We start from the raw sequence: 13,050 nt of genomic DNA on the forward strand, positions 1-13,050 counted from the left end.
AGGGAAGTGGGGGGCGGTATGGGGGACTTTTGGGATAGCATTGGAAATGTAATTGAGGAAAATATGTAATAAAAAAAAAACAGTGAAAAAAAAAATTAAGAACAAACAAAAAACACAGGAAAAAAAATCCAGCATATACTCCTCAAGAATTTCTTTTCTCACCAGCAATGGGGAGGGAGAACCTGACAATTCAAGAGACACTAGAGAATGCCTCAACAACAGGAAAACCAGTCAAACTAGATACAATATGCAAAGCTTACAAGCAATGTTCCAAAAGACCAGATTATTTCTATGTTCACTGTAGTCCTGGTCAACAGAACACTAGAATTCATTCTAATTTTCTAGTAGCTCATTTATCAACATTTGGTATAAATGTTACATTTTTGAATTTTACAACTGAGAATGAAATGCTGCATAGATGAAACTAGAAACAAAGTAACAAAAACTAGTCATATCTAATTAAGATGCATGTATTGAACAACTTTAAAATTCTAATTGCTATTTGCCTAAACCCTAGATATTATCTGATAGTTTCTAAGGAGTTTCTTTGATCAAGTAGGCTAGGATGCTGAAATCTGCCCCATGTAGCCTGCTTAGATACTATTGAGCATTGCCTGAACTCTTCTCCAGGGCATTTGTGGAGGTTCTGATAGCAGGGATCCTCTTGCCTGGTAACTACACTCAAGGACCGCTTCGTATCAGGAATCCAGAGGAACTGACCCTCTCCTCATCGAGGGTTTGTGTAGAATCCACTGTAAGAGCAAATGATGACTCCAACAGGACTTCTTACAGAATGTATATTCCCCTCCAAGTGACTGGTGCTTGCCTCCTCAGTGTTAACACTAAGGTCTCAGAAATGGAATTAATATGTACGGAGGGGCATGCTTTTCTTATTTATTATTTTACAGGTCTGTGTAGTGTATTTAAAGAATATTTTAATTTTCTTCCTTTGAGACAGGGTTTCTCTACATATCAAGTAGACCTGGCTGGCAGGGAAGGCACAGAGATCCATCTGTCTCTCTAGTGCTGAGATTAAAGGTGTGTGCCACCATGTCCACCTGAATATTTTAATTCTTGAGGTAAATTAACCAGGATAAACTGATAGTTTGAATTGTGGTTATATATTTAGAAGAGTACACATATCCTATAGTAAAATATCCTTTAAGTAGCAAAGAAATAGAAGCAGTCGGGGAAAGTAATTTTTATTAGAAACTTCAACATTTTAGTAGAACAGAAAACAGAAGAACAGGAAACACGGTGGACATCAGTTGGCTGTTAGAAGCTGATGTTGGAAAGTGTCTAGATGTTTATCCTCTAGCACAGCATGTGAAGTGCTCTTCCAGATGACGACTTACAGGCACATGCTAGATAGAGTTGAAGAATAAGGAAAAATAATCAGAACATGAGAGATTCTTGTTGAGTTGGCATGATCATATGCAGTGCACACAGGCAGTAAATGCGGGCAGAAAGGTTGAACTTGTCAAGGGGCCGAAAGGCCACATCTTTAAAATAACCCAAACCAGTGTATCACAGGCTCCCAGAAACTGTGACTCATTCTCAAAGCCCAAAGCCGAGGGCAGGGCAGTGGCACTTAAAGCAAGTTAGGTGGTTAAAATTGCTCCGAGGTGAAGAGCAAATTACATGTAAATTCTTCTCTTTATGTGCCTTTTTTTTATATTGTGTGTGTGTGTGTGTGTAAGCTGAGATTTTGACTGCACACTCTGTCATTAAGTTGGCAAACACAAGTTAAGTTTCTGCCCAACAACTTAAAAAAGACAGGAAAGCACATTTACAAAGTTGATGTGAGCTCAAAACTGGTACCTTGTTTTGACTCGGTTTGTGAAAACCTCTTGACTCTACATAAAGAAGCTGCCAAAACAAACCAATAAGCAGAATCCCTTTGGTTTGGATGGAGAAACACCAACTCACCTGCAAAGTGCATGACTTAGGACACACGTGCTGATGGCTGAACATAACGTCACTTTTATTCTGTGCTAGGCTAACAGAACTACACCAGTTTTAATCCTCCTCAGAATCCTCCTAGCTAACATTTTGATCTGAATGAGGCTGAGATTTAATCCAAAGACAGGATGTAATTTATTTTCAAGAACCCTACCCTCCAACTATGCGACCAGAATTGTGTGCATTGGGCTTGGCACCACCCATCATTATATGGGTTCTTAGTAGGAGTGCAGGTTGTTAGAGTCATAAACAGCTTCTCCATCAAATACATTTACCTCTTTAAAAAGCCAAAGTGGTCTAGGGGTGCACTTCTCTGGGTCACGTTCACCCCACATTCATGCTATCAACTAAGCACAGCCTCTGCACCTCATAAACTAGGCATGGTGCAACTTACCCTGTGATCCCAGCATCTGGGAGCAGAGGAAGAAGGAGCCAAAGTTCAAGGCCACTCTCATCTACATTGCAAGCTTGCGATTAGTTTCAACTATAAAGAGACACTGCTTCAAAAAGGAAGGGAGGAAGGGAGGAAAGGAAGGAGGGAAGGAGGGAAAAGGAGAGAGGAGGGGAAGAGGAAGGGAGAATGAGAGAGAGAGGAAGTGGACCATTCCAAAGAGTTTTATCCTAGTATTTTCAGCACTGGATAAACCCTTCATCATTTATTATTTCAACTGCAAATTTCTTTCAAAAGCTGTTGAGGAGAGCAAGCTGGGTTGGCAGCTGCAGGTATCTGCTCACTTTGCCAGGCAAGAGCAATTGTAGCTGTGGTTTAATAGCCAGAAATCAAATGTGCTAGGTCCTCTGGAGAAGGCCAGCTGGTCCCATAGGAAGAGGTGACTCCCTCCCTGTCCTTCTATCCTTGGACTTCACGCTGACACTAATGGTGGTCCAGGTTTCACTCCTAAGACTGCTCATCTTCCAAGTTATTTTCCAACATAAATCATCTTGTTTGTATTAATTAATCTGCATCTATTCATGAGTTTGGGGCCTGTAAAGCACCAAAATTATGGGGCAAGAAATAAGTGCCTTAGAATTACATAGCATAGCACATATGTGGTAGGAATCAAACTCGTCCCTGGAAAGAACAGTGAATGCTGTGAACTGCTGACCCACCTCTCCAGCCCCTTAAAAATCTTACAAAGCCATATTTTGTTTCCCAATTTATAAGTAAATGCTCTGCAGACCTATATGTGTTCATAATGGAGGAACTATAACTAAGCACTTATTATAATATTGTTCAATGGGGCCCTGGACCTTATAATTACAACAGAATTGTAAGCATAGCATAATACTGTTAAACCATAAACCATTTTTTTGATAATAATTCTTCAGCAGTGAAGTTAACCTACATGAAATTGCACCATGACTGGGCTGGAAATATGGCTCAGCGGTTAAGAGCACTGACTGCTCTTCCAGAGGTCCTGAGTTCAATTCCCAGCAACCACATGGTGGCTCACAATCATCTGTAATGGGATCCAATGCCTTTTTCTGGTCTCTCTGAAGACAGAGACAGTATACTCACATACATTAAATAAATTTAAAAGGGAAAGGAAGGAAGTTTGTTTCACAATGGTGATGTCAGGTTGTAATTGTGAGACTTTAATGAGGTTCATCTTTTTAGACAGTGACTGTTGATATACACATAGCTTATACCTTTGACAGACCCATATTTATCTGAGTTCAGGAGTAATCGTTAAAAGTTTAGTACAATCTAAGTAATATAAAATTAGCCATCCAACAGACATTAAGTGTACAGTTGGGTGGCACTCAGCACACCACCATGTCCAACCAGCAGTGCCTCTCGCCTTCAGAATTTTCTCATGCTTGCAAACAGAAGCTCTGTACCTGCTAAACACTGACTTCCTAGTCCCCTCCTCCCAACCCCTGCAAACCCTGCCCTCCTTACTGTCTCTATGAACTTGACTCACAGGGGAATGAAACCACTCTTGCCTTTTCAGGATGGGCTAATTTCATTGGCACTTTCCCAAGGCTCATCCAGGCCACGGCAAGTATCATAAACCCATTCCAGGTAACAATTACTGGTATTCTAGTAGATGTTTGCAACACATTTTATTTATCTGTTCTTTTACTGAGTGGAGAGAGAAAAAGTTTAGAGTCAGTATGATAAAGGACGGAGTAGCATCATATAGAAATAGCAGCAATAGCAGCCCATTTTCCTCCCTTAACCTTACTGCCACATAACCCATGCCATATTCCTTAGAATGGAACAACAGAGAAGCTTAATCTAAAGGCTGACAAAGCAAAAGCACCCTGGTAATAGCAAACTAAAAGGAAGGATGTGCAAATGGAGGCAGGACAATGAGGCTTTATCTTCAGATTAAGGTTAAAGAGGAAGCCAGGTTAAGTATTTCTAGCTTTTAAGGCTAGCACACTGGAGGTTGGGGCAGACAGATCCCTCTGAGTTAGAAGCCAGACTGGATTAGATAGCAAATTCCAGGCCACCCAGGGCTACACAGTGAGACCCTGTCTCAAAAAAACAAACAAAAAAGTCACCTGCAGTTTTCAAAGATTTGATTAAGAATTTATGAGCATTTTTCTAATACATTTTTCAGACTGATATCTATGTTGGATGATGATAATTTGGTTTAAAATGTATGCACTTGTCTAAAAAGGCCTGAAATTAAATAAAACACTCAATAGCTAGCATTTGAGTCAGTTTTGAGTTAGGGCAAATTAACAAAAAGAGTAATATCTTAAGAGTTGTAAAACAATTTTTTAATTTTTTAAATAATATTAATTCTTTGAGAATGCTGTACAATTTATTTGGATCATATTCATACTCCCTCCCGTATCCACCCAAATTCAATTTGTGTTGCTCAAATACTCTTGAGTATAAGCCTACCCTGGGGTGTGTTCCACAAACCAGGAATCACACCTTAGGTTCCTCTCCCAGCAGCTACCACATGCCAATAGCCTCTGAGCTAGGGGTGTGCCTTGGTACCCACTCTACCGCTCCATGCTGGGATGCTCTCTGGGGTTCAGGCTTATGCAGGTCTTTTGAATGCTGTCACCTAGCTATGAGTCCACATGTGTAGTTGTCCTGCTGATCTGGATAATATATTTTCCTAAAGTCATCTACCACTTGTGACTCTTACAGTGTTTTTTTCTTCCTCTTCTGCAGTGATCGCTGAGCCTCGGGAGGGAGGGGAGTGATAGATGTCTCTTAGCGCTGAGTCCTTCATTCTCTTGTTCTCTGGGTTTCTGTAATGCTGTCTACTGCAAGAGGCTTGCTTACCTGTTGAATGTTGAGGGACGCACTAATCTATGGTATAATAATCAATCATCAGGAATCATTATCATTTAATACAATGCCCATTTAATAAAGTAATACTAATAAGTTACTCACTGGGGCCCATAACCTGTCTAGCCACAGGTCTCTAAACCAGATAACAGAGCCAGACATGGATTCTATCCCATTGATCAGGCCTTAAATCAAATCACAGAGCAGGTGGCTATTCCCACCATACTCATGGGCATATCTTAGTAGGACAGTCACTACTGTGGCGTCCTGGTTCATAGCTAGTTAAACATGATGACTATTTTTGCTTCTGGTATCATGAACAGCACTAGTTAGAGGGATGGAGCTTCCACATCTACATCCAGTTAGTTTCTCCATGTTATATAAAACAATTTTTAAATTGACATACAAAAATAATTTTCTAAGGATCATTATATTATTCATGTCATACTTTATAAAGCACTAATATACATATAAAATTCAAGCATTCTTAAATTTGTTTATAACATAATATAAAAGATATTTAATACACAAGTTTAAAAGCTTTATAAAAATATTTGTCCATAAAGCAAAAACAGCAATGTGAAGTTTATCAAATACAGTGATATAAATGTAAGGAAACAATTTGATGTACACATTTAAGTTCCCACTGAATTACCCATGAAAATGCTATTAAAAGAGTTTAGCTGAATTCTGTAAGAATTAATTCAAGATAGAATCTTGGAATTACTGTCCAGAATTAGAGGCATCTTGTGACAGCTCTCAGAGGCATTTCCAAATCCTTCACACAGGACTGTGAGGAGTTTTGCTACCACATGCACGTTGAGGCTGTTGCCAAGCAGCCGGTAACGCTGTTTCACTGTTGTCTTCTCAGGAAACCCTAGAAAACAGAGGTGGCATTTACAATGCAATCACTTGTGATCCCAATTTCCAGAAGTAAAAGATTCTTTTTAGTAAAAGCACACTATTTGTTTAATAAATACACTCATGCCTTCATGGTCAGTGCAGGCCTGTTATACGGAGGCCTACACAATGCATCACCTTGTGATGCTGTACTTGTCATTGTGTATGTGTGCTCTTTGATGCTCGCACAATGAGGAAATGGCCTAAGGACACCATTCTCAGAGAGTATACTCATTATTAAAAGACAAAAGGTGGTAAATTGCTAATATGCCTATGAAGTTTTACTAATAAATGAGAATTTGGAGACCAAAATATTGTAGAACATCATTCTATGATGATAACACAGCGAGATGCTGTATGACACAATTATATCACATGATATCCGAGTATGGTTAATGTTTACAGAAACATATGTGTTAATACACTTTGGAAAAATGGTTGCTACTATTTTTCTTGGTAGTTTCTTTTACTTAATAGTACTTTTATAGTGCTCTAATTTACATCCCACAAAATTTACATTTTAAAAATATATGGTTCATACATTTGAGGATTGAATTTATAAACATCTTAATTTTTATTCCTTCAAAATAAAATAAAAAAGCAAAGCAAACAAACAAAACAATAACAACAACAAAACCCCAAACTCTTAAAAAGCCCCTGTCCCATCAACAGTCCCTCCCGGCTCCTTCCCTTCGCCCACCCGAAGCTCTACCTTTTGATGGCACTGCAGAGTTGGCTATTCTAGTCTCATAGAAATGGAGTCAGGGGACATGTTTATACCTGCCTTTTTATAGTCATCATAATGTTTTTAAGGTTCATTAACATTTCAGCAAGTCTAGCACTTACTTTTTATTACTTAATAATATTTTTAATGAATAAAACATATTTTACTTATCCATCCTAATTGGTAAAGATATGAGTTGTTTCCACTTTGGGATATTACATATTATACATACATATTATGAAGGTTTTTCCTTGGATAAGTATCCAGAGGATAAATATGCTGAGTCAGATATTATGTTTACTATTTGTAGAGATGTTACCACTATTTTCCTTCACGCTAGTGGATATGGAGTAATGTTTCACTGTGATTTACTGACATTTCTCTAATATCTAATGATGTTAAACATTCTCTTTGAGTTTATTAGCTATCTGCCTATCTTTGAAGAAATGCATTTAAAAAATATTTATATATATGTACAGTGATTTTTTATTTTTTTATTTTTATCTATTTTTTGCCTGCATGCATGCCTCTGTGAGGGTGTCAGATACTCTGGAACTGGAACTACAGACAGTTGTGAGCCATGTTGATCTGGGAATTGAACCCAAGACCTCTGGAAGAGCAGCCAATGCTCTTATCTGCTTAGCCATCTCTCCAGGCCCTCATTTTCACATTTTATTATATGTTAAGTACACTGTACTTATATGTTAAGTACACTGTAGCTGTCTTCAGACACTTCAGAAGAGAGCATCAGATCCCATTATGAATGGTTGTGAGTCACCATGTGGTTGCTGGGATTTGAACTCAGGACCTTAGGAAGAGCAGTCAGTGCTCTTAACCGCTGAGCCATCTCTCCAGCCCATCATTTTCACATTTTTAAGTTGGATTATTTTCCATTTGTTAAGTTGTAAGAGTTCTTTATATGTTCTGTATAGAACTGGTTTTCATAGTTTGCTTCCATAGACTGATTTTCTCCTATCTGATTTAATCATATTCAGTGTGCTTTGAAATAACAAGTGAAGAAAAAAATTATCCAATAAGATAAAGGAAATAATTAAGGAGCATTAAGAATAGTACAGTTTCATACATTTGTAATGAAGAACCATTAGGTGAAGTTGTTTTACCAATACTACACTCTGTATTGATTGCAATAAGATAACAGTAATTACTATAATAAAGCTGTCAGCTACAGTTGAGCATGACTGTAAAGCTTCTATCCTACATATAATAAGCCAGAGGCAAGCACATTACTAAGATCAAAAACTAGTTCCAAATAACCAGGAGTAGAAATGTGTTCATAGACAATCTTTTACACAATCCTAGGGAAGGGCCCTTAGTAATATTAAGCCTACACTAAGGGGAAAAGTAAGTTTAGAAACAGAATTTTGTTTTATACTGATATTAAAGTCTAAGCTAAGCGATGGAAAAATTATATAGTTTTTAACTTAAAAGGTGTTGTTTTTAAAATTTAAATGTAGTAAAGTAATGCTATCTTCAAAACCAAAGCCACATAGGAAGCCCAAGGTCAGGGAGCAGCTCTCTCCCAGCAAAGGTCCAAGTCTCTGCCACAGCAAGCTAGTCACACTCACACACAAGTAGGCAGCTACAAGACACCAGGACAGAATGAACAGAAACATCAATAGAAATCCATTGTTGCCAGAGGACAAATGGCTCAGATGATGTTCATTTTTGTGCCCACAGCCGATAATGTTGGAAACATACATGAAGGACACTTGTGTGACAGTTATGGTCTACAGTAAGAGCTGGGCAAAACTGTCAACACAAGTACAGCGCATATTTTAAAAGAGCATTCAGCAGTTAAAATATGAAACAATAACAAAAAAGGGGCCGTGAATTTGAAAAAGAACAAGGATATAGTTTGATCTAAATTTTTAAAAATTAAATGAAATAAAAATTAAAAGATTCTTCATACATTTTGTATGCGTATGTATATATATATATACATATATATATGAAGAACCTCAAGAAATTCTATTTTACTCACTTCAAATTTGAAAGCAATTTTTGTTTATTTTATAAGCTAAAAGAGACAAGCTAATGTAAGATAGCACAAGCAAAGACTCCCTCCTCTAGTGTGGTCTGACTCTGGTCATCCCTCCATCCCCTTACCAACTTCTAATATTACCTAAGCAACTACAACACTAGATGTAAACAGTCAGCATACTGAGCCTTAGGAACCTATTTTAGTTAGATACCAATAGGTTTCCTTGTAAGTAGTATGGAGAGACGTCTTACTGTTTAAAACACGGGCAGACAGTGGCTAGGAAGCAGACTGGCAGCAGAGCTGAGGCTGCCCCTCAGCTCCTCCTCTACAATTTTCTCACTTCGTGACATAAACCAAGACAAGGGAAGTTTGTGCCTTTTTCCAGAAACAATCTCTAAATCACTGAGGCCTGAATGAGATGACCAAGAAGAAAAAATAGTAATCTTTTCTTTTTTAAATTAAGGCAGGCCTCCCTCTCTTTGCCCTACAGCAGCCTATTTAGCCAGGTATGGAGAGCACTTGGTGGTGGAGATCTCGGTGTAAGAAAACATGGATCTATCTCTTAGAGCAGAGAGTGCTGGTAGCAGTGGAACTGGGGGGAGGGGGAGGCCTTGGGGCCAAGGTAAGCATACACACGGCAGTGTCCAAGGCTTCCTGCGGCTAATCCCTGCATTTCCTGCACTACAGTGGAGTTAGGACTTTGCCTTCCCTTTATCTTTGCTTTTGTTTGTGAACTCCCCTGCTGTAGATCCCCTAAGGCCCCCTACATTCCTTACAGTGGAGAACAAAGGCAAATAACTGAAAAGAATATATCTTTGCCAAAAATCGGAGGGTGGGGGAACCCACAAATATAGCCCTTATCCCACAACTAGTCAACTCAACTACCCTTTACCTTCATTAGAAAAAGCTAGTTGAGCCCAGTTGACCCCAAGCCTGATTGATTGTACCACCTAATCCCAGTTACTGAAGGGGATGAGGCAGGAGGATAATGAGTTTAAGGACCACTGGGTCTAGAGAGCAGGCTCATGATTAGTCTGCTCAACTTAGAAAGTCTGTCTCAATATAAAAATAAATACAAAGGGAAGAGCTGGGGAATGTAGCTTGCTTGGTCAAGTACACTTGAGGCCTCAGTTAATAACAATAACAACAAAATAAGCCTATTGAAGGGAACTCCCCCTCCCCGCCCCCAGTCTAGTGTGGAGTTACCAAAATCAGACCTATGGAAACAAGAACTTCAGTAGAAAGGGAATTCTATCAACCATCTGAGGCGGTTAGTAACCGCCATTCTGCCTACAGCCGGGTGGATACCTACTCATTTCTGGATTTAAGGGAGAGGGAAAATAAGGTGAGAACTGACTGAGACATGACTGAAGTGAAGATAAAGCAGGAAAGTGCCTGAAGTGGTAGCAGAATAGAATGGGGGCATTCACAACCTCACCTCTCCAGGCAGGGCAGCAGGGATTCCTTCATACAATACCCATGTGAGTTCTTAAGGAAGTGCTGAGAGCTTTAAACTTTAAACTTTAAACTTGTGATCTACATGGATCCCACATACCAAATTCTGGAGGAAATCCCTGGAGATTTGCAATTTCTTTAGGTGTGAAATATCGCAGTTTAAGCATTGACAATTTAGCTATCTTTTCTTCTGGTGGCAAATCAGGAAGAGATTTGTAGATATCCTCAATCTGTTAAAAAAAAATCCAAAAGAAATTAAAAAGTTCTGTATGACCAGACAAGATTGCCAGTTGTTAGGCTGCTTTAGAACAGTAGAGAAGCAATCTACAGTGCCGCACAGTTGCAGAAGGTATAAGCAAAATATTTCTGTGCAACAATTGTATAATTGGCTGGATAATGACACCAGACTTAGAGAAAGAAGACTCGCATAAGAGAGTAGGATCATTTTCAGTTTATCTGTCATTGTTGACCCATTAAGACTAAGACATATTAGTAAATATATAAATTAAAAATTATTAAAAATTATAGAAAACTGAGTCAACTAACAAAGTCAACTTCGTAATGCTAACAAGAAAATCAACAAGCAAAAAGAATCACTTCACAGAAAAGAAATTGTGTCTGTGTGGTTAAGTGAAATATATTGACACCATCAGTTGAACATTTCAAATTATTTTGGTATACTTAAATTAAATGTTAAACATCATGTCACTGAATGCAAAGGTTGAGCTTAAAACCATACACTGTACCTGCACATCCTCTGCAGTCTGTAACACGGAGCCTGTCCCCTCTATGTAACTCCCATACCTGGAAAAGTAACAGGAATGCCAAGTATTAAAAATATTACTTTGTGTGTATGTGTGTGTGTTTACGCATAAGTGTATGTGTAAGTGTGTGTGTGTTCATGTGTGAGTGTGTGTGTGTTCATGTGTGAGTGTGTGTGTGTGAGTGTGTGTTTTAATGGGTGAGTGCCTTAGTCTGTTTATGGGTATGCAGGCGTGCATGTACATGCATGTGTGTGGAGGTCCAAGGACAACCCTGGCTGTCATGCCTTCGAGCAGCACAATCCAAAGCTTTTTGGAGGCAGGCTTTCTCACTGGTATCAAACACAGCAAACAGGTTAAGTTGTCCAGCCAGCAAGGCCCAAGGATCTGGGAATCACTTCTCCAGAGCTGAGAACACAGCGAATGCCACCATGCCTAACATATTTACATGTGTTCTTGGTTCTTATTGGGGCCCTGTGCTTACTGAAAACACTGTATTCAACAGGGCATCACCTAAGATCTTTTTCTAAAAAATATTTTTAAGTGATAAAATATTTATGGAACGACATACATTTATATTTTTCTGAAACATTTTGAATAGTATCATAGAAATAATGCTTTGTAATTTAAAATAAGACAAAGTTCTATTTAAGCTTCTCAAAAACTAAATGTGGTATTTGCTTTGTATAAACATCACTGAATGATGTCTCAGTATTTTTATATTAATTGTTATAGCTGCTATGTTCCTTGCTAGAAAATACAAACTATACTATAGAGGTCCCTGCCATATTAAACCAAATGTATAGATAAAAACATATTATTACTATTATTTTTATAATGCCTGAATTATAATTTCTTCTCAGTATCCCAAACCTTCTGCTCTCTAATACCACATATACACAGTCCACTGAGCCTGAGTTTAAGTCTCATTAGACTTGTACTCTTTCACTATCGTTTTCATTTAAGAATTAATTAGGTAAAACTTATATAAGAAGTATAAAATATTTCAGAAATGAAAGGTGCATTGCCAAGCTGGCTTTCCATCATATGAGCACTCTCTTTTCATAATGAGGACAATTTAAAATAAAAATTAGAAAAATACATCAGGGAAAAATAACTGTTCCAGTTAAATGTGTGTGTGCATGTGTGCATGAGCGTGCACACCATATTTAGCAGAAGAGAGCGCCAGAGTAAGGTTTACTTTATGTCATCTTATTATAAAAGAATATCAAGGCTGCTTTTTATTACGAAATTGATAAGCACTATTTTATGAGAGTCCTAAACAGAACCTATTGGACTTGGAAGTAGACAACAGCTGAGTGGAATCTTCATAAAGTAATAAATCCTTTCTCCTAGAAGTACAAGGCAGATCATAAAATCAGAGTGAGTCTACATGGCTGTAGGACAGCCCTGTTTTTTCCACAGACAGAAACCTAGCAGCAAAAGAAGAAGAAGGAGAAGGAGAAGGAGGAGAAGGAGGAGGGGAACAAGAAGAAGAAGAGGAGGAGAATGAAGAGGAGGAAGAGGAGAAGGAGGGGGAGGGGGAGGAGGGAGGTTTGACCTGTCACATCACACAACTGCCTACCTATTTGAGGACCATACATGAAACAGCAATAGGGCCTATAGCTTTTTATCCTAAAATGCCCAGTTTGCCCCATCAGTCTAGTTTTTGAAAAACTGCCAAAAAGTTGTCATAAGTCAAGAAACCCAGAGCAAAACCCTAAATGTTCAACAATAGGAAATCAATAAAATAAATTATGAACCTCTTTTACCTTGAACACAAAAAGGATTTTCATATTATCATGCAACAATATGCAAAGATTGTGATTATCTTCCAAGCCAGCAGTCACCATTTTGGAAATTCCTCTGTGCCCTCTTAAAAAGATTACCTGGGCCTGTTGACTGTTTTTCCCCCTATAGAGGGTTGGGGAGGGTCACAGACTTTACCTGAGTATCTAGCTGCTCCCTGCTACATGTTTTGTGTAAC

General features: G+C 38.4%; 1 protein-coding gene across 1 annotated transcript in view; it reads right to left on the reverse strand.

Moving 5' to 3' along the window:
• Positions 1–3,523: 3,523 nt before the first annotated feature.
• Trdmt1 (tRNA aspartic acid methyltransferase 1) overlaps positions 3,524–13,050 on the reverse strand; it is a 35,918-nt gene continuing 26,391 nt past the window's right edge. The window contains exons 9-11 of the mRNA XM_021156162.2: positions 11,049–11,106; positions 10,403–10,532; positions 3,524–6,098 (exon numbers count right to left, since the gene is read on the reverse strand). Of these exons, the coding sequence (XP_021011821.1) occupies positions 5,926–6,098; positions 10,403–10,532; positions 11,049–11,106 (361 nt within the window). The 3' untranslated portion in view covers positions 3,524–5,925. The remainder of the gene's footprint in view (positions 6,099–10,402; positions 10,533–11,048; positions 11,107–13,050) is intronic.

Source organism: Mus caroli, chromosome 2 (genome assembly GCF_900094665.2).
Source record: "Mus caroli chromosome 2, CAROLI_EIJ_v1.1, whole genome shotgun sequence".
Classification (NCBI taxonomy): Eukaryota; Metazoa; Chordata; class Mammalia; order Rodentia; family Muridae; genus Mus; species Mus caroli.